The sequence below is a fragment of the Paroedura picta genome, chromosome 6 (assembly GCF_049243985.1).
Source record: "Paroedura picta isolate Pp20150507F chromosome 6, Ppicta_v3.0, whole genome shotgun sequence".
Taxonomy (NCBI): Eukaryota; Metazoa; Chordata; class Lepidosauria; order Squamata; family Gekkonidae; genus Paroedura; species Paroedura picta.
Genome location: NC_135374.1, coordinates 74,292,922 through 74,315,487, shown reverse-complemented (window position 1 = coordinate 74,315,487; position 22,566 = coordinate 74,292,922). Strand labels below are relative to the sequence as shown.

The 22,566-nt window shown below is 39.8% G+C and overlaps 3 protein-coding genes and 1 pseudogene across 10 annotated transcripts in view; 2 read left to right on the top strand and 2 right to left on the bottom strand.

The window, feature by feature from the left end:
• Positions 1-18,840, top strand: part of CNKSR2 (connector enhancer of kinase suppressor of Ras 2) — a 222,645-nt gene extending 203,805 nt beyond the window's left edge. For 5 of the 8 annotated variants that reach the window (XM_077343051.1, XM_077343048.1, XM_077343052.1 and 2 more), the window contains 2 exons: positions 12,049-12,242; positions 14,570-18,840. In XM_077343051.1, coding sequence (XP_077199166.1) covers positions 12,049-12,242; positions 14,570-14,785 — 410 coding nt within the window. In that variant the 3' untranslated portion in view covers positions 14,786-18,840. The remainder of the gene's footprint in view (positions 1-12,048; positions 12,243-14,569) is intronic. The other 3 variants (XM_077343047.1, XM_077343050.1, XM_077343055.1) reach the window with 1 other exon arrangement.
• The window catches only part of SMPX (small muscle protein X-linked), a 107,591-nt gene that overhangs the window by 38,607 nt on the left and 46,418 nt on the right, over positions 1-22,566 (bottom strand). The window lies entirely within an intron of this gene.
• Positions 4,267-4,419, top strand: LOC143840846 (U2 spliceosomal RNA; annotated as a pseudogene).
• Positions 19,010-22,561, bottom strand: KLHL34 (kelch like family member 34). The gene has a single exon (XM_077343059.1). The coding sequence runs from the start codon at positions 22,103-22,105 to the stop codon at positions 20,327-20,329; it is 1,779 nt and encodes a 592-aa protein (XP_077199174.1). The 5' UTR covers positions 22,106-22,561; the 3' UTR covers positions 19,010-20,326.

The window sequence follows — 22,566 nt, the reverse complement described above, 5'->3', positions numbered from 1 at the left end:
CTGTACATGTCCTATAAAACTTGGCAGACATTGATGTTCTCCAAGTGTTGCTCATATTATGACTAATGTAGCTATGCCCAGCCTCTCCTACTGTTTGTCATTTAACCTTTTGCACAGCCTCATGCATTGTAACCATTTATGTCACGTTACAGATAGGGTGATAAAGGAACAACTGTACAATGTTATCTGTAGTAAATATTTCCATAGTGACAGGATCATCACATCACATAGAATATAAAACATAACTGATCTACCCTCCTTAGTTCAGTCTTTGGAAACATTACATGATTAGTATGGCATTACCTAGAATCTGAAGTGAATAAAAAAACCTGCAGTCAAAATGAGGTCTTTTTAATTTTACTTGAATACTTATGACAAATGTAGCAAGTCTGTTATATAGCACTAATATATTGATAGTGTGATCTATTTTGTACTGAAGGATAGTGGATAGTATTTGTCATTACACACAGCATTTTGCAGTCCATTATTTTCCTGCTAATTTTATGTTGATTACTCTTTGCACTTTTTGTCAATATCTACCTCATTTGATCCCCAGGTAAGGAACTTGTTTTGATGTTTCTTTCCTTTGACATGATGAAAATCATATGTAGCATAAATTAGCACATACCAATACCTTCTGATGTATGTAGTTTAAAGAAATTTGTTGTATTAACTCAAGATAATTAATTAATTACATTGTAAAGCCTCAATTAAGGTATGCTTTCAGTATCTTGTAGGGAATATATATTGTTGCTGTTAAATATAATGTAACAATAGCTAAAATTTGTTACTAAAAGCTGATTTCCTTCATGAATGTTGAAAATATAGAAACTGCTTATTCAGAATGGTTCAAGAAAGATATTCAAGGTACATCCATATTGTGGAATAGCCTGATTTAATACACACTGATTTCAATGAAGTAATGCTATTTTTAGGCATTTTGGTTGATAAAAAATGAAAGCCTGATATCTTGAATTATTTTTCTTCACCTATTTGGTGATAAAAGCTCCATTGCCTAAACCCAGATCTTCCCCCACCAGCACTGTAAATAATATTTCTGTCCATTCATTAAACAAAAGCTGCCTGGTCGACTGTAATTGGGAGATTTAGTATATGAGCTGGTTAATAACATCATGATTGAGATAGGAGTTGAATCATCCCACATAAACTGGAGGATATTCAGTGCAATTCTGTGCACAGTTCGTCTCGTCTAAATCCATTTATCTCAGTGGTGGTAGTCTTCTGTAACTCTGCATGACATTTCACTGGGTTGAGTCTCATAGACAATTACAGCAAATGGAAGGGCCAAGGTGATTTTTTGTCAATTTTTCCTTCCTGCTGCATATTTTTTATTCCCTTTTCATGCTGTACCTGGAAGTCTCCTGTTCCTCACCACTTCAGGGAAGCATTTTGGGCTGCAGCAGGAGAAGAGAGATCAGGAAAGTTTGCTTAGTTTATTGAAATCCCTTCCATGTGCTGAAATATCCCACATAATCCAAGCCACACTGGCAGAGATATCTGTGGAAATGAACTGGGAGAAAGCACTAAGGTACAGGCAACCTTTGTACTGCCTACTATTCTTGATCCTTGAAATAACTTCCTTTGGACAGAATCCTGCTACAACTTCATATAGCATCCTACATTTAGTTATTCCATTATGCAAATGTAATAGACACCCAGATTAGTGTAGTGGTTAAGAGTAGCGGCCTCTAATCTGGATAGCTGGGTTTAATTCCCCACTCTGCCACATGCAGCCAGCTGGGTAACTTTGGGCTAGTCATAGTCCTCTTAGAGAGGTTTTCACAGAACTGTGCTGCCAGAGCACTCTTAGCTCACCTACTTCACAGGGTGTTTATTGTGGGGGGAGGAAGGTAAGGCTGCTTTGCGACTCCTTTGGGTAGTGAAAAACAGGGTTTAAAACCCAACTCTTTTTCTTAATATCTTTGTAGCAGGCACTAATTTATTAGTATTTGTGGCTGTGACATTTCTTTGTTCACACATATCTGGCGGCCTTACCTGGTCTGTCTTTTTGCGCACCCCCCCCCCATTGCTCATAAGGGCTAGCCAGAGCCCACAGCCCAGATGAGACACAGCTGCATCACTCCACCCCAACCTCAGCCTGCAAGCCTCTACCATTGTCTCTGCATATCCACTATAAAGATCAGCTCTGCAGTCTAAACTTGCTGCTTTGGATTCTGAGGCAATGTAATATTTTGAGGCCCACCTCCAAATCTCAGTGAATATTTCCAACCATGGGTAGCCAACCTCCAGGTTGGAGCCTTGAGATCTCCTGGAATTACAGCTCATCTCTAGTCTCTAGACTGTAATGATCAGATTTCCAGGCAGTAATGGCTGCTTTGGAGGGAGGACAGGGCTGTTGTGCAAAAGAAACATTTGAGGCCTCCCATACAGGTTGTTGTGGAAATGAAACAGATGAGGCCTACTGCACAGGGCTGTTGTGCAGATGAAACAGGAGGGGAAAGTACCCCTGCAACAGTTTCATCTGCACAGTTTCATCTTGTGCGGTAGGCCTCAAATGTTCAGAAAATGGTGGAGAAGAGTCAAGCGTGGCTTAGCTGCGTTTTCCCTCCAGCAGCAAAGCTGGCCACAGGAGTATTTTAAGTGAGAAGGGCCTTTTCTGCGGCTTCCTGTCAGCTAACAGGCAGAAGGGGAAAGCTTTCCCACCTCAAAAGGAAAGTGCACACATGCCCACAGACTCCCCTGCGTTGCTCTTACGAACACGTCCTTCGCCTCAGTCAGGGGCTGTTAGAGGGAAGGGGTGGTGTGGAATCCTGAGCAATAGCAGCAGTTGGCCCTGAGTTGGGGATATTCCACCAATAGGAGGCTTTAGAACTTTCTGTCAGGGTGTACAGTTGGGTGGGACAGCCTACCTAATATGCCGTTCGTGAGACAGATGGCGGCCAACCAGGTAGGCTATGAGTTGTCCTTATACAACTTTAGAATTATTTAGTGTTATGATATGATGATGGTGATATGATATGATGATAGAATCTGTCTACCACTGTGGGAAAAGATTGTTTCAATGTAGTTCATAATGTTTGTTTAACGATTAAAGCATACAGTAAAGAGCCTCTTGTGGCACAGAGTGGTAAGGCAGCCGTCTGAAAGCTTTGCCCATGAGGCTGGGAGTTCCAGCAGCCGGCTCAAGGTTGACTCAGCCTTCCATCCTTCCGAGGTCGGTAAAATGAGTACCCAGCTTGCTGGGGGGTAAACAGTAATGACTGGGGAAGGCACTGGCAAACCACCCTGTATTGAGTCTGCCATGAAAACGCTAGAGGGCGTTACCCCAAGGGTCAGACATGACTCGGTGCTTGCACAGGGGATACCTTTACCTTTACCTTTAACTTGAAATTTAAAATAGATTCAGCAATTATCCTAATGATCTCAGAGGACTTTTAAAAAGAAAGCAAGATGATTGCCAGATAACTATACGATTTAGCAGCAATCTGGGCAGTGTCTGCACAAAACTTGCCTTTAACATAGTTTAATGTATGTTGTTTGAAAGATTATGTAAAGGTCCCTAGGAAATATACCATATCCCAATATTGTTGTTGTTGTTGTTGGATTTATAAACTGTCCCTATAACCCTATATGTGAAGCTCCTCCCCAGGTTGAAGGGGGGAAGAGTACAGAACTGTAGTATGGTCGTTGCTAAATATTATTTTAGACCTATGTGCTAAACACCATAAATAACACACAAAAGGCATAGACTATAGCGAATGTGATTCTTTCTCTATAAGGATCATTTCAACAAAAGAACAAATTTTAAAAAATCTACATGTTGATCTCTATCTGTAACAAGCACATGTGCAGCTGTCAGATGGAGGAGATAAGGGGGAGGGGGTTTCCCAGACTGTTTTCATATGTAAGTGCGGCAATCTTGGGATGTCTAAAGCAGCCCATAGACATTTCCCCAAAGGCCAACCATCAAGAATACCTGGAGAAAAGGTGAACTGCAAAGAGAGAGGGAGAAGGAGAAAAGACCTAGTAGAACAATGAATCATGAATGATGTGGAATTGGATATTTGGTTGGTTCAAGAAAGGTTTTGTTCTAGAATTGGGACATTGGAGTGGTGCATGTAAATTATGTGCGAAGGCTTCTCTCCATACATTATTCTGATGATATTCTAAAAATTGGGATGCATTTGACCCTTCTGATAACTTTACATCTAGAGCATCCCAAATATTAAGCTAATGGTTGAGAGTCGGTTCTGTTCTAGAGTATAATATCTGTTATTCCTGTAGAGTTCTCGGCCTTTTGGCTAAGATCAAGTGTAGTATCTGTTCTTAACAGTTCTTTAAAACTTGCACCTTAAAAACACTTGCGGAGAATGGGACAAATGTTACAAAACTCTCTACAAATAACAGATATTATTATGAATTTTATAATAAAGGTTTATAGAGAAACGATATAGGTATCTATTTCATGGTATTTATAAGAAGGATACATTGTTTTAGTCTCTTGTCTGCAGATAGAACAACAGATTGTTTGGCTGTTTAAATGCATCTGTTATATCAGTGTTTTGTGAACCAAAAACCATTTCATTGAATGAATGAAGAATTATACTCAGTTGGCATACAGCCATACACATAAGGATATAAACAATACTGGGACAAAGGGAAGGGAGTTCTTACAAAGAAAGACCAGCATTCCAAGATAGCGGTGTATACATTACAGAGGAAGAAAAAAACGTCATTGTAAACCACTTTGAAACTCCTTAAGGGAGAGAAAAATGGGATATAAAAAATTCCCCCTGGGTAATAGGCACTGAAAAAAGTACTTTTAATTTAAAGGCAGCAATCCAAGCACTGTCCAAATTCTGCTCAAAGTGCAGATCCTGCATCACAGCTAGACAGTCCTGCCAACCAGTGAAGGAACTGAAGAAGTATCTTTAACCACTCCTGCGGTATTAAATAAAAGGGTAAGGCCACCTGGGGAGGAGTTAGGGCGAGTCCCGTCCAGGATAAAAACTCAGAGGGCCCAATCAGGAGCCGCGAAGCCCTCCGAGTGTCCATCCAGGGCCAAGCAGCCAATGGGGAAGCGTGCAAAGCGCCTTCCTACTGGTCCCTCACCAGGACAGACCAAAATTCCATTCACCCAGCCCAGTCTGGCTGCCAGTTTGCTCCTGACCACCGCAGGGAGAGGAGGTCAGCAGGGCTGCCAAGGGGAATGAGAACAGAGGCTGTGCCAGCCCTTTTTGCCCCAAGACTGTCCTAACTGTCATGTCCAACTGCAAATTGCCTCAGAACCCTGACAGAGCTGGCAGGAGGCTGCAGAGTGCTTCCCCTCCCCCTTCAGGCCTGCTGCGAAGGGACCTTTGACAGGCCCTGACTGAGAGAAGGAGGCCTTTCCAAGAGTAATGCAGGGGAGCCTGAAGGCCTTCCTTTTGAGGGGGGGGGACTTTCCCCTTCTGCCAAGCAGTTGCCTGACAGGGAGGCCACAGAAAAGCCCCTTTTCACTTAAAATACTTCTCTGCCCGGAGGTTAGACACAGCCAAGCCATGTGTCCTTCTTCTTTGCCACTGCACAGCGTTATTCTGCAGAGGAAACTGGCTCTTTTGTCTCCTGTTTCATCTGCACAACAACCCTGTGCAGTAGGCCTCAAGTCTTTCAATTCAACAACAACCTGTCTGGGAAGCCTTAAATGTTTCTTCTCTACCACAACCCTGTCCAAAGTAGCCCTTTCTGTCTGGGGAGCTGATCTTTATACTCTGCAGGTGAGCTGTAATTCCAGGAGCTCTCCAGGCCACACCTGTAGGTTGGCTACCCCTGGGTTGGAAATATTCCTGGAGGTTTGGAGGTGGGACTTCAAAATCATGCAATGCCTCAGAGTCCAGCCTTCAAATGAGCCATTTTTGCCTGCAGTTGGTAGGGAGTGGTGCAGGAGTGTCCCTCCTGGCCTATGGGTTATGGCCAGCCCTTACCAGCAACCGTTTGTATTCTGGGGTTCAGACAGGCAGACCAGCATCAGTCCTGTGAGTCTGGAAAGTGCAGGAAGATCTAAATACATCTTTACAGCCTGAAACTATAAATAGAGAACAAGTAAATGCCTGGAGACACATAGTAACTGAATGACTTATTGGCCTGGCAAATAAAAAAACAGTATAAAAAACCTTACTAAGGTCAAGACTGCTGTGCACAGAGAGTCTTCCTCTTAGGGTTGCTAGCTTCCCTGTGAGGCTCACTACCCCACCTCCCTCATGTGGAGTCTGCTATGGGGAGAGAAAGGGAAGACAATCGGAAAATGCTTTGAGACACCTGAGGCCTGCTGGGTCACTGTGGCCCATTCCCAGTTCTCTCAGATTTCTCATAACCCCACATACCTCACAGGTTGACTATTGTAGAGAGACGAATGGAGAAGGTGTTTGTAAACCGCTTTGAGACTCCTTTGGGTAGTAAGCAGTAGGGTACAAAAATACATTCTTCTAAGGAGCAACCATGAATGAAGCATGTGGGCACATAACATTTTACCAACAGTGAAAACATGGGAGACAGAAGGAACCTGTGTACTGTGACTACCCCCTGTGTATTAGGGCAGAGGAGCATTTCGGTGAATGTGGCCTAATTCACACAAGAAGGGAAATGACGCAGAACTGAGAGGAATTGGTTGCCATGTAATCTTCCCCTAAGAAGAGTTTCCAGTCTGATGTTCCCTTCACATATCTGAGGACATGGCTCTGGAAAGCTCATCTGTAACCACTATGCCAAAATTCCCAAAGGTCAGTCCTCTCCCACACTCAACTAACATTCCACACCATAGGGGTTCTTGACACCCATATCTCCACACCCATACCCTCATTTGCCACCATGCCACCACAACCTCCCACACAACACACACATTCAACCCCATGCCCTTACAGACTGGACAACTCCTCCCCTTCCCACTGCCAAGCTCCAGCACCCGTTGTATTCTTGGATACAACAGGCTTTGCCCCTAGTATAATATAGATCAGGAGTGGCCAAATTGTGGCTCTCTAGCATGCTGGCAGGAGGTCATGATTATAGTAGTCCATGAACATCTGGAGAGCCATAGTTTGACCACCCCTGATCTGGAGACTCAGAAACTCCTTTATCCAGCTCCCCTACCCCAAACAAGACCTGACTGAATACACAAAAGTGCAAGTGCTTTGTCTGTAGAAATCAAGGAGATGCACTCAAGCAAGAGTATGAATTATGGGAATGTAATTCCAGGGCCTGTGTCTTTGTTGAAAAACTGCCTGACAAGGTGATTTTGCATTTACAGAACATGTTTCAAGCATTCAGATCACATCTCAGTAGAACTTCCAATATTCTCATAAAGTAGATCAGTAGAAGTATCTCCATATAAGGCTGAGACCAAAAAACGAAACTAATATATAGTTAAACATGTAGTACTAATGCAGTATATAATTATATATTTAAAGATGCTAAACTATCATTCATTTATTTTTATATATTCATCATTTAATTTCTAGACCATCACTTTCCATAAGTGAGCTCTGGTTCATTTACAACAATAAACTGCACATTTAAAACCACAGAACAATAAATGTCCAAACATATAAATACAGGTTAAAAGGGGCAAATTATGTCAATATGCAAGAACTGAATGTGTTTTGCTAAAAGCCTTTCTCAGTAGTACAATTCAAACTGAGCATTCCATAAATTAAACAAATATATATATAACTTTGTGAGTAAGGTCCATGTTGTATATGATGAGTTTTAGGTCTATTCTATGATAGACCTATATACATTATATACATTGTTTAGCTTAATTTATGGAATGTTCAGTTTGAATTGCATCACTAAGGAAGGCTTGTAGCCTAAATGTATATATGATGCAAAATGAAAATGGAACAAAAACCCACTCTGAGAAAACAAGTCGGGAACTCTAAGACTGAGCAGTAAATATACATTAAAATTAAAATACTTTCTTTTGGTTTAAACATGAGGATGTATGTTCAGGATTAAACTTTGGTACTGGACAGAATGATGTTTCTTGTCTACTTTGATTTTTGATTGTGAGTTCCACATCTGAAATTATTATTATATATATTGTTGAGAGTTTTATGTTTTATTATTATTACGCCACTAAACAGGTGGTGCCCAAACCTGAACACAGTACTCCAATTGAGTCCTGACCAGAGCAAAGTTGTAACATCACCTCACGTGATCTGGACATTATACTTCTTTTAATACAGCCCAAAATCCCATTTGTCTTTTTAGCCACCTAGTCATACTGCTGACTCACTCCTCTCCAAGGAAATGATAAACCCTTTGGGTGCGATCTGTCAACCAGTTCTTGATTCACCTAACACTAATGGGATCCATACCACATTTTACCAATGTGTCAATAAGAATTTCATGTGGAACCTTAACAAAAGCCTTACTGTAATCAAGGTAATTACAGTGTCCAATGTCCACAGCATTCCCATGATCTAGCAAGGTAGTAATTGTAGTAACTGTCTCAGAAAAAAAGATAAGGTTAGTCTGACATGACTTGTTCTTGAGAAAGCTATACGGATGCTTAGTAATTAAAGCCATCTACTCAAGGATTGACAGTTCGATAATTTGTTCTAAATTTTGCGAGCTATGGACGTCAAGCTGACGGGTCAGTAGTTGCCCACATCCTCCTTTTTCCCCTTCTTGAAGATGGGGACAACATTTGCCTTCCTTCAGTCTTCTGGCACTTCACCTGTTCTCCAAGAATTGTCAAAAATAATAGACAGAGGCTCAGAAATTACATCTGAAAGTTCCTTTAGTACCCTTTGATGCAATTCATCTGGCCTAGAGGATTTAGTTTTGTTTAAAGAAACTAGGCATTTATGGACTACCCCCACAGTAATCTTAGGCCACACCTCTCCTCATCATATGAAATCATTTTTCCAGATTGAGCATGATTCCCCTGACAGCAGAATACTGAGAAGTAGGAATTGAGCAGTTCTGCCCTCTCTTCATCGCCTGTTACAATGTCAATTTCTTGTCCCTATAATGGTCCTACCATGTCCCTATTCTTTTTCTTACTTTGAATGTAACTAAATAACCCTTTTTTTGGCATTTCTTTCTAACCTAAGCTCATACTGAGCTTTAGCTTTTCTAATACTCTCCCTGCACGGATTGGTTATTCATTTATAAGGTTACTTGGTTATAAGGTCCTCCTTCCATTTCCTAAAAGAATCTTTTTAGATTTATTTAAATATGTCTTTTATATAAATAATCTTTTTTTTTTCTTTTGAAAGCTGTTTATGAAGCCATCCTGGTTTCTTTAGATTCCTCCCAATTTTCCTTCTCAAGGGAGTTGTTTGCGAATGTGTCTTCAGAATTTCACTTTTGAAAAAGTCCCAGTCTTCGTGGACTTCCATCTCTGAACATGGGATTTCACCCAATTTAACTTTGTTAAAATTTGCTTTCCTGAAGTCCAGCCTGTATGTGGCTACATACAGCTTTTCTTTTCCTCAAGATCATAATGTCCAAAATCACTACTACCATGCACACCCACAACTCATCAACCAGTTCTTCCCTAATGGGAAGAATCAAGTCTAAAATAGCAGACCCCTTGTTGCCCCTTCCACTTTCTGGGAAATGAAGTTGTCAGCAAGACAAGTTAAGAATTTATTAGACTTTTCATTTATAGCAGAACCGGTCTTCCAATAGATAACTGGGTAATTGAAATTTCCCGTGATCATTATGTCCTGTCTCACTGAGAACTTTGTAATCTGATCTAGGAGAATCTCATCCAAGTCCTCTGCCAGGCCTGGTAGTCTATAGTAGACCCCCACCACAATACCACTATTATTTCCTGATTCTTTTATTTTTACCCAAAGACTCTCAGCCGAACTCTCATGCTCAGACATATTTAAATAAACCTATATATATATATATATATATTCCTTACAAGTATATATATTCTTAACATATAGTGCTACTCCACCTCCCTTCTTTTTTTGTCGGTCTCTTTTAAATAAGTTGTACCCCTCAATCCTATTATTCCAGTTGTGAGAGTTATCCCACTAAGTTTTTGTAATGCCTATTAGATCATAGTCCCCTTCCTTTATTAGGATTTCTAGTTCTTCCTGCTTGTTTCCCATACAATGCACATTAGTGTAGAGACATTGTAATCCTTCATACGAGTACCCCAGGCTTTTAGTTTTTGAACTTTCCTGTAAATTAATAGATCCCTGCATATGTGCCATTCCCTTTAAATCTGCAGTGTTCACATCTACAGTCATCGTCATTGAACTAGGCTTTGAATGTACATCTCACTTCCCCATTGAACTTAGTTTAAAGTCCTCCTCACCAAGTGCACATGAATGTAATAAATATTTGAATTTTAATATTTAGCTTATTCTTTTGCTGATCTACCTCTTCCTAACTAGTTTTTTGATAGGGAGATAGTTTGTACCTTTTAGCCTGCATTTATATATTTAGCCATTTATCTTTCTATTAGGCATGTGGTTCTATTAGGAATGTGGTTTTCCAATGCTGTTTTCTTTGAATGTATAATTAAATATATACTATATTTTGTGCATTAGCACTGCCTGCTTAGCTATATATGTTTTCATTCATGTATTTTTTATTTTTTTTAATATGGTGTTTTATTGCTTATTATTGCAAACTGCCTAGCACCCACTTGCGGAGAGGTATAAAAGCCAAATTTTATCTGTCTGCCTATCTTAGTTTCAGAATTTTTTTTCTTAACATTTTTGGCGTTCTTTCCCAGAGTTGTTTTTTTCCCTTTTTTGGTGGCACATAATAACCCCATATTACAATTTGAGATTTTTGTGAGAATAGAAGCTTACTTAAGACCATCAATGGAACAAAGAGTTAATAGTGATATTTGAACCAAGGACTCTGCCACTCACAACTGTCAAAGCAAAATGATACAACAGTTGTGTCAAAGTGCTCTTAGGTAGTAGTCCTGATTATACCTTCTAAACACACTGCACAAGAGACAGATTTTGCTAAAGAAATTGTAACAGCATTACAGTTTCTCTCAAAATCTGTATATTTTCCTAAATTTCCTAAGATATTTTTTTTTAATTATGTTATGAAGGAAATGTTCCAAAGAGTCATAAAATGTTTAATGGCACAATATTTTTCTGGGTATGGAATTGGAATAATTAGGTAAGTTAATTCTATGTTCTCCAAAAAACAAAACACCTCAGATGACTTTGCTTTAACTCCATGATTTTGTGTTAGATATGCCTTTACAGCTCCTTCAAATAGGACCAGTGTGTCCAATTCACTTACCATTTATTATCTTAACTATATGCTATAACAAAATAGTATATACAATCAATATAGTCATACTTAGAATCAACTTCCATTTTCCATCTGGAGATTCAAATTTAGTGTTAATATGCAAAGAAATGATGTCTCAGTGATAGAAATTCTGCTTTGGGTACTGGAAAGTTCTAGCATCTCCATTTAAAAGGATTTGTTATTGTTGTTAGCTGCGAAGTCGTGTCTGACCCATTGTGACCCCATGGACAATGATCCTCCAAGCCTTCCTGTCCTCTATCATTCCCCAGAGTCCATTTAAGTTTGCACCGACAGCTTCAGTGACTCCATCCAGCCACCTCATTCTCTGTCGGATTAGGTGGTAGATAATGCGAAAGGGTTCCACCTAATACCTTAGAAAGCTGTTAGAGTAGTCTGAAGTGACCTTGATTGACCTGTAATATAAGTCAGTATAATACAGCTTCATGTGTTCATTTCATATTTCATATTAGTTTGTTTATATTATACATATTGCCATGTGAACATCTTTCTGTATGAACACATACTGTGAGAACATGCAATTAACCATGACTTTCAATTTTATCTGTCTATATGCACACGATTGTTGTCCCACATAAAAATCAATAGATATTGAATTTGTTTTCTGTAGTGCAATGACTCCTCTATAATAGTTTTGAATCATTTTAATTTGGATGTGCTTAAGCAAACATTTTTCTTCACTTAGGCATATCTGATAACACAGACTGAAAATCCCTGTTTTAGACTTCCTTTTGTAATCTATGTAGTTAATTTTTTTCTGTTTTACAGCTGAAATCTTAGAAAAACCTGCAGATTCACTGCAAGATCTGTACCGATCCTTGGAACTAGCTAGTTTGTCCCCTCTAGGAGACCAGCAAATTTCTACCAAGATGGAGTACAAGAAATCATTTATTAAACGATGCAGTGATCCAGTAGTTAATGAAAAATTACACCAGCTGCGAATTCTGAAAAGCACTTTAAAGGTAAGTTAATGTCAGGATAGACAAAGTGTTGAATTCTCTGTAGAGTACAGTGTGTGTATGTATTTTGCATTCATCTCAGAGAGACTGAACATGGAAATGAATGATTCAGAGAGAAAGAGTAAAGGCTTGCTTGTCAAGATGCTTATGAAGGCTTATCCATGAAGGCTAGTTCAGATGTAGCTACTGAGCTGTTAATGGAGATGTGGTCTATCACAGTGGTCCCCAACCTTTCTGAGGCTGGGGACCGGCAGGGTAACTGCCCTGTTCGCGCATGCGCGGGCGCGGCCCTGATTCCCTCTCCCCGCCCTCCCGCAGTAAGAAGCTTCCCGGGCCGCAAGCTTGCGGCCTGGGAAGTTTTTTACTGCGGGGGGGGGGCGGGGAGAGGGAGCCGCGGCCCGGTGCCATGGCCTTCACGGCCCGACACCGGGCCGCGGCCCGCAGGTTGGGGACCACTGGTCTATCAGACTGTGAATATCATTGATATCGTGGTTCTTTGGAACACGCAAACTAAGTACATTCTTATGTGAATGATTTCCCAGATACCCATGAATCTTTTTAATAAAAAGGATTATGAGAAATTACATGCTTGGGGATCTGACTATTTGGGATCATTTAATCATCTGTCCCAAAACACTCAGGAAACCTTTAATGAGAGTTAATGCCCCAATCCAATATATTTGTGCCTATGTAATATTGCTATATTACTAATATTGTACAATGTTTGAGTGCATTGCTGTGCTCATTATGCATCTATGTAGAAAACATTAGGAGTTTCATGACTTTCCTGAATCAGCCTTTTGAAAACATTTTCATGACACATTTTTCTGGACTGTACATCTCAAGCTAAATAATTAGATGTGAAATGTTCTAATCACCCCGTGTTAGCAATTCAGCCCTACAGATCCTCACTGTTGTCTGCTGTCTGTGTTCCTCTGTCTCTCCCTCATCCCTACACACACACACACACACACACACACACACACACAGTCATATGTGAGGAGAAGGCGATGCCAGTGGATTGCTGTTCATCTCTAGGTCTTTGGGGTCTCAGAAAGTTCCATCTTATCTCTTATGCTCTCTGACATCTATATGAAACCTGTGGGAGAAGTCATCTGGAGATCAGGGCCGCTGTCAACCTGTATGTAAATGACACTTAGCTCTACATAAGTGCTTCCAGCTGATCACCAGAAGTCTGTGGAAACCTTGAACTGCTGTCTGGAGGCAGTTTTGGAGTGGATACAAATTAATACAATGAAGCTTAATCCCAACAGTACAGAAGTGTTACTGGTAGGTAGAAGGTCTGACCTGAAATTTAAGGTGTCAACCATTCTAGATGGGGCTACATGCCCCTTGAAAGAAGTGATCCATAGTCAGAGGGTGTCCAGGCTCACTGCTGGATAATCAGATGGCAGCTGTGTCTAGGAGTGCATTTTACCAGCCACTACTGGGCAGTCATATATAGGGCTGCCCATAATGACTGTTAATGACTTCTTCTGGTGCAGAATGCTGCTGCTAGGGTGCTAAATGGAGTGGGTAAATGGGACCATATAACTCTAGTTTTGGCCACCTGTACTGATCCCAATTTGCTTCTGGGCACTATTCAAGGTGCAAGTATTGACCTTTAAAATCCTATATGGTTTGGGACATACTCCTTTAGGAACCTACCCAACCACTATGGTCATCTCTGGAGGCCCTGCTTTGGCTTACCTCCAACTTCTGAGATTAGGTGGGTGGCAACCTAGGAGAGGCCTTCTCAGTTATGGCAGCAAAACCTTGGAACTCTCTCCCCAGATAGATAGGTCTGTCCCCTTCTCTTGTTATCTTCTCCTGGCATGAAGACTTTTTTGTTTTGTACCCAATGTTTTAATTGCTTTTATGTCTTTTTGTGTATTTTTGCTTTGATTTTAATAATTTCAGTGATATATGTGTTTGTGTACTCATGTATTGTTGTTGGCTTTTAATGTTTTAATTGTTACTTCAGTTTTAATTTGTTAGCTGCTATGACTACCCTTGTGAGGGCAGAAAGATGGAACATCTTTATGTAAAATAAAGTTTTGTACAATAGAAAATAAATACAGAACCAAGATTTCCATTTATCAAAACACCAAACACAAATCCTTAGCCAGTAAAGAGAACACACATGGAAACTCCATACTTGTTTTACAAGGAAATTATGTGGACACTGATACAATATTAGGCACTATAAATAGAATATGATACTGTATCTCCATGATCAAGAAGTCACTGGATGCTAGATGCACAAGGCGTTCTGATTTGCCATGAGTTTTCTATTTCATATCTTTGATCAGATACTTGTTTTCTTTTAGGCCAGAGAAGAAGAAGTAGCCATTATAGATAAAGTCCTGGATAATCCCGCCTTGACATCTAAAGACTTTCAAGACTGGAAACAAATGTACCTTGACCTCTTCCTGGATATTTCTCAGAACAATCCCACAGAGGACCCTGTCAATGACTCTGATGAAATTGATGCTCTTCTAGACTCTTTAGCACATACTCATTCCTACATTGAAACACATGTATAAAAAAAAACAATTTTCAGTTTTTGTTTTTGTCCCTTCCTGGCACTCCAGACCTTTGCTCAAGTGCACAGAGTAGCTTTTATATTAACGTACAGGAGATCTATTTTACTGTTTCAGATAGGAGTGAAGTACAATTTCCATAGTCATTGTGTGAATATAACATGATATAATTTTAAAGCTGCTGATGCTCAGTTGATGTTTATGTTTACAAATATTGGCCACAATCCAAAGAAGCAATATGAGGGTGGGAAGGAACGGTGTGCTTGTTGGTGCCACAGCAGTTCTCACTGCTTAAAGAGGGTTTCCCATTAGTAAAAAGTGTTAGATTTTAAGTCGAAGCAACATGTATGCTTCTTCTTTGGACTGTGTCCGGTGTCTTTAACAGTTAAGAAAAAATATTTTCATGAGTATATTTTTGAGGATTACACTGATTTATCAGGAGGAAAGTTGGCATAAAAGTTGTGTTTTACTAATGAAGGTAGATCAGTTTCCTATTAAATAGTATATAATTGTTGTAAATTATTTAGTTATGTTCTCAAAGTGTGGCCTTTGTTCTGGCCAGTGTGGAAATTAAATTTTTATATTTGGTGGGATAAGTTAGGTATTTTCATAAATTATGATAAAAGTATAATGCTATGGTAAGGGTTGCTTTTTAACTAATAGTCAGGGAATAAGAAAAGTACTGGACTTCAATAAGCTTATGTGAAAAGTTTAAAGCATCATTTTTCTAGTCTCTTAAAAGACAATATTAAGTAAAGGTTTCTTTTTATTGTAGTTTTGGCTCATATTTTTAAAAATGAATGACTGGACTGTATAATTTGATTACTACTTACTGTTACACAAAAAAATGGTACTGTTTCAAAGGGTCCATGCAGTAGTTAAAAATAAAGTCCATATTTCAAATGCTTCCAGTAGCTCAAGAAACTGGAGACGTTTCGGAGATTCTGGTACGTAGGAAGGGGGATCATCTGGTAGTGTTTGGGGGGCAGGTTACCAGTAATATTCACAGGTTCAAAACGACAGTCTCAGAAGATACACCTATATAATGAAATCTTTCAGAGTCCACACTAAATATTTTTAATTATACTTAGTCTGATAATAGGTGGGCCAAATAGAACCAGTCTAACTTAGGACCAATTGTATGCCACATGAATATAGGCTGCAAAATTGTAATCAGGGGTGTTTCTTGTTCTTCCATCACTGCAACCATTGTCTCATTTATTCTTAAGAATTCAGACCCCTAGCTAGTGAGTTCTTGTTTAAGACCTACATCCATTCTATTTTATTTTGTCTTTAAAGTTCTGGTTTGAAGATGGGGGAGTGGCATTTCTTGCCTCACTTAGTTCAGTGGAATAGGTGGTAATGTGCTTAATGATCGTGTGTTATCATAACTGTGTGCATTTCCTTTCTCTCATTTTGGCATTAATTATTTGTAGCTAAGTTAGACAACAATTTCAGGACAAAAAAATTAGTTGAAATTAAGAAGTTGTTTGACAGTTTCTGATTTGTGCCTTGAGATTATGGTGGGGCTGCAAAGATGAAGAGGGAAAAGTTTAGCATGGTCACAGAAAAATAGCAATAGTAGTATGAGAATTGTCACTCAAATATTGGTACTTGGGTACCAATATTTCAATAACAATATTGAAAAGTAGAGAATCATAGAATAATAGAGTTGGAAGGTACCTCCTGGGTCATCTAGTCCAACCCCCTGCACTATGCAGGACACTCACAACCCTATCAATCATCCATTGTAACCTGCCATCCCCTTGAATCTTCACAGAATCAGCCTTTCCATCAAATGGCTAATTAGCCTCTGTTTAAACATTTCCAAAGATAGAGAACCCACCACCTCCCAAGGAAGCCTGTTCCACTGAGAAACCACTCTGTCAGGAACTTCTTCCGGGTGTTTAGACAGAATTTTCTTGGGATAAATTTCATCCCATTGGTTCTGGTCCGTCCCTGTGGGCCAAGAGAGAACAACTCTGCTCCATCCTCTATATGGCAGCCTTTTAAATACTTGAAGATTGTTATCAGATCCCCTCTCAGTTGTCTCCTCTCTAAACAGACCAAGCTCCCCCAACCTTTCCTCATATGTCTTGGTCTCCAAACCCCTCATCATCTTTGTTGCCCACTTTGATAGCACCTTTCCTTTTGCAGTGACCTCTTGCCATTGTTTCAAGACCAAAATAAGAAACTGTTCTTGGTTTCCGAGCATTTAGCCTTCAATTCTAAAAGCAAAAGGATATCCAAGCAAATACCTTTTTTCCCCTTCCCTCTCTAAAACAGCAATAATGGCAGATATGGATACTCTATGTACCAAGAAGAATATATAAAATTTCCCCAGCACAGTTATTACCCTGCAGCACAGACAATATATAACATTCACTATTATCTCTCATTCAGGTAGCACCATCAAAACTGGGGGGAGGGGTTGCTGCTGTAAAGAAGCATTCTAGGGCCTTTTCTGCACACAATAGATAATGCACTTTCAATGCATGTTAGAAGTAGATTTTCCTGTTCTGCACTGGAAAATCCAGCTGCCAAAGCACATTGAAAGTGCATTATCCTTTTGCGGAATGGGCCCAGGAGATAAAGTTCACTCAGGACACTAGGGCTGATTCTGCACTTACTTTGTTTTTCCTTGGGAATACTGCTGAATTCAGATCAATCTGAACTTGGGTCTTTCGCTATTCCCCCCCCCCTCCCAATTGAAACAGAAAGTGTTCTGCACTCGATTGAGAAATCTCAGAGTGGGGAGGGGAGCCAAGTGCAGGAGTGTCTTTCTTTTTTTGAAGGGGGAGGGAGAGGATTGAAGACAGCAGAGGAGGGGGAATAAATCTAAGAGGCAAATCCCTGCTGAGAGAAGTTAGGGATTCTGGAGTGCAGTCACTTTAAGACAAGCCTTGCAAGTGGGAATCAGGAAGTCTTTGAACTGATGTCCTGACCAATGAGGGAAGACTGCTTTGCTATAGCATTGGAGGCACGAAGCAGGAAATTAATTCACAAAAAGCAGAGATCTGCACATTTACTGAAGCCGATTTTGAAATATCTATTTCTGGATATAGTGGGGGAAAGGTAGGGTCACTCCAGATCAATCATGCATGTTGCTGAGGGAAAATTTAAAGCGCCCAAAATCAAAGTGGAAATCGAATTCAGTGTAGATAGCAGGGATTTATTCAAACTGGCAGTGGGTAAAAAGCCCCGTGCAGACTAAACCTAGCAGTACAGTTTTAACTGCATTATGGTCATCAGTCTTGAGACATCCAATTTAATAGGTCCAAATATCCAATAAAAGCAAATGCTACAGAAGATAATGCATTTGTAATGAAACCTGTCTGTGCCTGGTAAGGGATGTAAGAGGCAAGTGCTCAATTATGTATTTGTTTTTTGCCCTTTATCTATGCCTGCATGACAAGAAAAACATGTCCCTGTGACTTCTTTGAGCCTTTCTGCACAATTCAGGAATGGTGATATGGACAGGTAAACAGTAAACACCTTAGAAAAGTATATAAAACTTTTATAACTCTTTTTAAGAAGCTTAACTCTTACCTATAGCCTGTATAACTCAGTGAATGTACTATTTAACTTTCACCGCACTAAGAGTTTCTGCTCTTGAGATTAAGAGAAATGTGCAAGGAGTTGTTTATTTCTCAACTGCATTTTTGATTGCAAGTGTCTTGCAAATTTTGCACAACTGTACAGGAGAGTGGCCTTTCTACAGCTCATTTTAAGTACATCTGTATTCATTTGAACCCAAAAGACAAATTGCACATTAAGATTTGTATGGAATTCCAGGTACAGTGGAATATTTATATCATCTAAAAGAATCTGTTTGTATTAAATAATTTATCAACTGCATGACTTGATTGTTATAATTTGTGAGATTTTGTATAATTCTCTCATAAAAATGCTTGACTTGAGATGAATTACAATGTTTTCTCCAAATGTTTGTTTTAGATTTTTGCTGGGTTTTCTTTTTTCTAATGGACATCAAGTAGGAGACTTCAAGGTGCAACTATAGCCTGATTGTCAAAACCAAGTTACGCAAGTATAAGAGGAGTGTCCATATATTACATAAATCCCCTTCTTTTGAATTCTCTACAGTAAGAGGATTTCTTAATCCATATGGGTGTTGTTCCATAATCAATGTGCAGATCAATAAATATTCTGGCATACTCAGTAAATTCCAAACACAATTTTCTGTACATAGAGGAAGATGCAGGGGGAGGGGGGTCCAGATAAAAAGAAATAGGCTACTTCTAGTGTCCACATTTTCTTTACATGTTTCTCTTATACAGAAAAGGGAGACGGGGGGCTGAAAATTGCCTATAGATAGTAATTTGTGCTGGTTGTTCATGCATTTATTTTAGTATGTGTACATTGGGAAACTGATTCCTCGTGGCTTTCCAGTTTATATTATGGCAAGATGTGGCTAATCATGTCTTTCCATACATATGGATAGGCTCAAATGAACACCACTATGATTACCACCCTCCTATGATAATATTTTCTTTTATATATATATAAAAATGGGTTGAATTTAAACCCTACCACACTATCTTAAAGGACACTCAGAGAAGCTCATATCATATAATAGATTAAGGAATAATAAAATAAAAATAATTCTCAACAAAAAGGAAAGCCAAGAGCAGTTAAAACATCCTATCACAACCAGTTTTTAATCCTTAAGAAGTCCCACATCATAATTGCAGAATTAAACAGTCTTTCTTTAGTAATTTCCCAAAGACAAAAACAGATTGAAGTAGGGGTTTAAATACTTTTTCCTACACAGAAGCATTTCCCGTTTAGGAAGAGATGTAACACAGTGAAGACTTTTAGAGTTGTGGGAGGGTGGGTGCCTGGGGAATAAATCATACCTAATGGCATTGGAATGAGCATATTCCCTTCATCCATCTGGCTGTGTACTGCTGGCACATAGCACCCTCACGCCAGCAAATCCTCAGGACTGGCTTGTCAAGCCGTTTACAAGACAGCAACCTGTTGCTATGCAACAGCTCTTCAGCCTGCATATTATCTTGGTGGAGACAGATTTACAACTTTCAAGGAGCAAATTTGGCTTATATCAAGAATGAAACGATGCTTTTGTATTCCTTCTACTGCTTTTTTAAAGCACTAAAAGGTCTCACACACATCTTTATTCCATGATCTTTCAAACTAGAAGGGGTGTGCTGTAAATTAAGTGGCTATTGAGATGAATGTTCAGGTTCATAAATTAGTATACACACAAATGGAATTTTTAAAAAAACCTTGCTGCAAAATCTGTCTATTCCTGGGGCTTAAAATTACAAAGTTTATGACCATACCACTCTGCAGAACGAGAACATTGGTATTTTTAGTAATCAGGTTTACAAAGGTATGCAATCAAACCAGCCAACTTCCTTACCATATGACACAAAATTGCAAGCCATTTGTAGTCTCACAACATTAGCTTTCAGTGTTATGGACTGGATTACGTTTACAGTATCTAGAAATCTCATCGATTTAACAACTCTTCTGAAGTGTCCTTGTAGAAGATGCTGCTGCTCAGCGAGATGGTTTGTTGTTTTGCTGTTGGACATCCTTCGCTTCAACTAATTCAGAAAGCTGTAGTACCGCACACTGCAGTCCATACCAAGGCGAGGAAGCTTTGCAGATTTCTTCCCAACAGTCATTGTCTATATCATATCCTACTACATCCTGAGTTGGAACCTCCTGAGAGTCTTGCCACTTCTTCCCCCCAATGAGAAGTGCAGTTTCCTCCACTACTGCCAAACCATAATTAAATCGATCATAGACTAATGGTCTTAAACGTGTCCACTGATTCTGGGTAGGATCATACATTTCAATTTCAGAGAATGGTTCATAAAGCCCCAAAAATGTAAAAATTGTATCTCTGATTGTGGCCATCTGGTGCCCAAACCGAGCAATACTCATTGGGGCTTGCTTTATCCATTCTCCTTCCACAGTACTCAGTGAATACATGTCTTTACTTGTGTTGTTTTGATCCATATGTTTGCCACCAGATATATAAATTATGTTCTTGCAAACAGTGCCTGCATGACCATGCATTTTGCATGGCAAATTCTGAATCTTTGTCCATCTGTTTTGGCTAATATTGTAGGCTTCTACTGATGAATGCAATGATCCATTTTCACCTTGTCCACCAATTGCAAAGATGTTGTTTTCTAGGACACAACAAGAAAACTGGCTTCTCTTGTCCAGCATCCCTGTGGCTTGGATCCACTTGTTAAACCTGGGATCGTAGCGATGGACTCTGTTTGTAACTGTCAAAGTGGGACTTTTTGGATCACTTTGTAAATCTTCTGTTTCCCCACCTAATACATATAAAAAGTTCCCAATTGTACACACACAGTGATTTTGTACTCTCTCCTGCAGTTGTGTTAAAGTTTGCCATCTGTGATTGTAAACATCAAAAGCCACCACATCACTGACGAGCCCTTCTTGTGCAATCATACCTCCGAGGAGGAGAATCCGTGTCTTCTGGTTCCTTAAGGTACTGTACTTATCCTGAAGGATTGGTTGTCTGAAGATGAGTGAATGGTAGTTTATTGCTTTTATGATTAGACATTTTATGGGAGCTGTCAGTGGTACTTCTGTCTGTGTGTAGACCTTTCGCAGATTTTCCACTGGAATAAGACCGTATCTTATATGTTCCAACAAGCTAATTGTGTGAGTTAACCTCACTTTATCGTGCCTTAGCCACCTCAGTACTAGATCAAGCAGGACATGCTCTTTAACCATGGGGACATCTGGTGATTCTACGATTGCTTTCAAAGTCTGGAAGTTCAGTTCAAGCAGCCCAGCAAAATCCAGATCCAGCAGCTTGCAGAGGTTAGTAATTATATATTTTCCAGTTGCTGATAAAGCATCTGGAAGATAGAATTTTGCAGCGACATTGGCAGAAAAACAGCAGCTTTCCAGAGTAAGATTATTAGCCAGGTACTGGCTGCACAAGCCAATTGCCTCAGTCACTTGCAAGTAAGTGGCAGCTTCCAAGGTATCTTCCAAACTATCAAAAGACAAAGGCAACCAGGAGGTATAGATGAAATCCAGAACATGCTGCAGACCAGTGGCTGAGACAACTTGCAGGTGAATGATGGCATCCTTGGATTCTTTTGTATAGCTCTTGAACATGGCCCTGAAGTAATCACTGGAACAGGCCAGTAAAGACTTGTGAGCGGGGAACTCGTTCTCTTTTACTTTCAACAAAATGTCACATAGCAAGCCTTCTGTTCGGAGGGTTTGGTACTGAGACAGCACCGCACTGCAATGCCCTTTGCAGTAGGACAGGAAGTAACTCATTATGCAGAGTGGAAAATTTCAAAGCACTATGTTCAAATGAAAAGTGAAGGGAAGAAACCACAGGGCATCAATCAAAGTGTACAAGCACACTATGCAAGGAAGCCTTAGAAGAATAACCATCAGCTTCATCAGCTGGATACAAAGAGCCCCCTGACTGATTTCACCTCCCTCTCCATGCCGGTGCATTGCCTCATGCATTCATTCATAAAGCTGAATCTAGTAACATCTTCAGACACTTGTTTCTCTCACCTCCATTTCCTGCTTAAGAGTAGATGCTCCACAGGAGATGAGAGCTATCGCTTGGCCAGAATCAGATGACAGCTGTAGGTCCCAGATGGCATTAAGTGACATTTTGTATCAGCTCAGCTCTCTCTCGTGGCCTCTCTTTGTCTCTTAACCTGATTAAATAGATCCTCTCTGGCTGCCGGTGCATCACGAAAGGAAAGGAGGAGAGGTGAACT

Bases quoted from the DNA above. Each gene is read 5' to 3' on its own strand.
- KLHL34 (XM_077343059.1), bottom strand. From the start codon at position 22,105: ATGAGTTACTTCCTGTCCTACTGCAAAGGGCATTGCAGTGCGGTGCTG.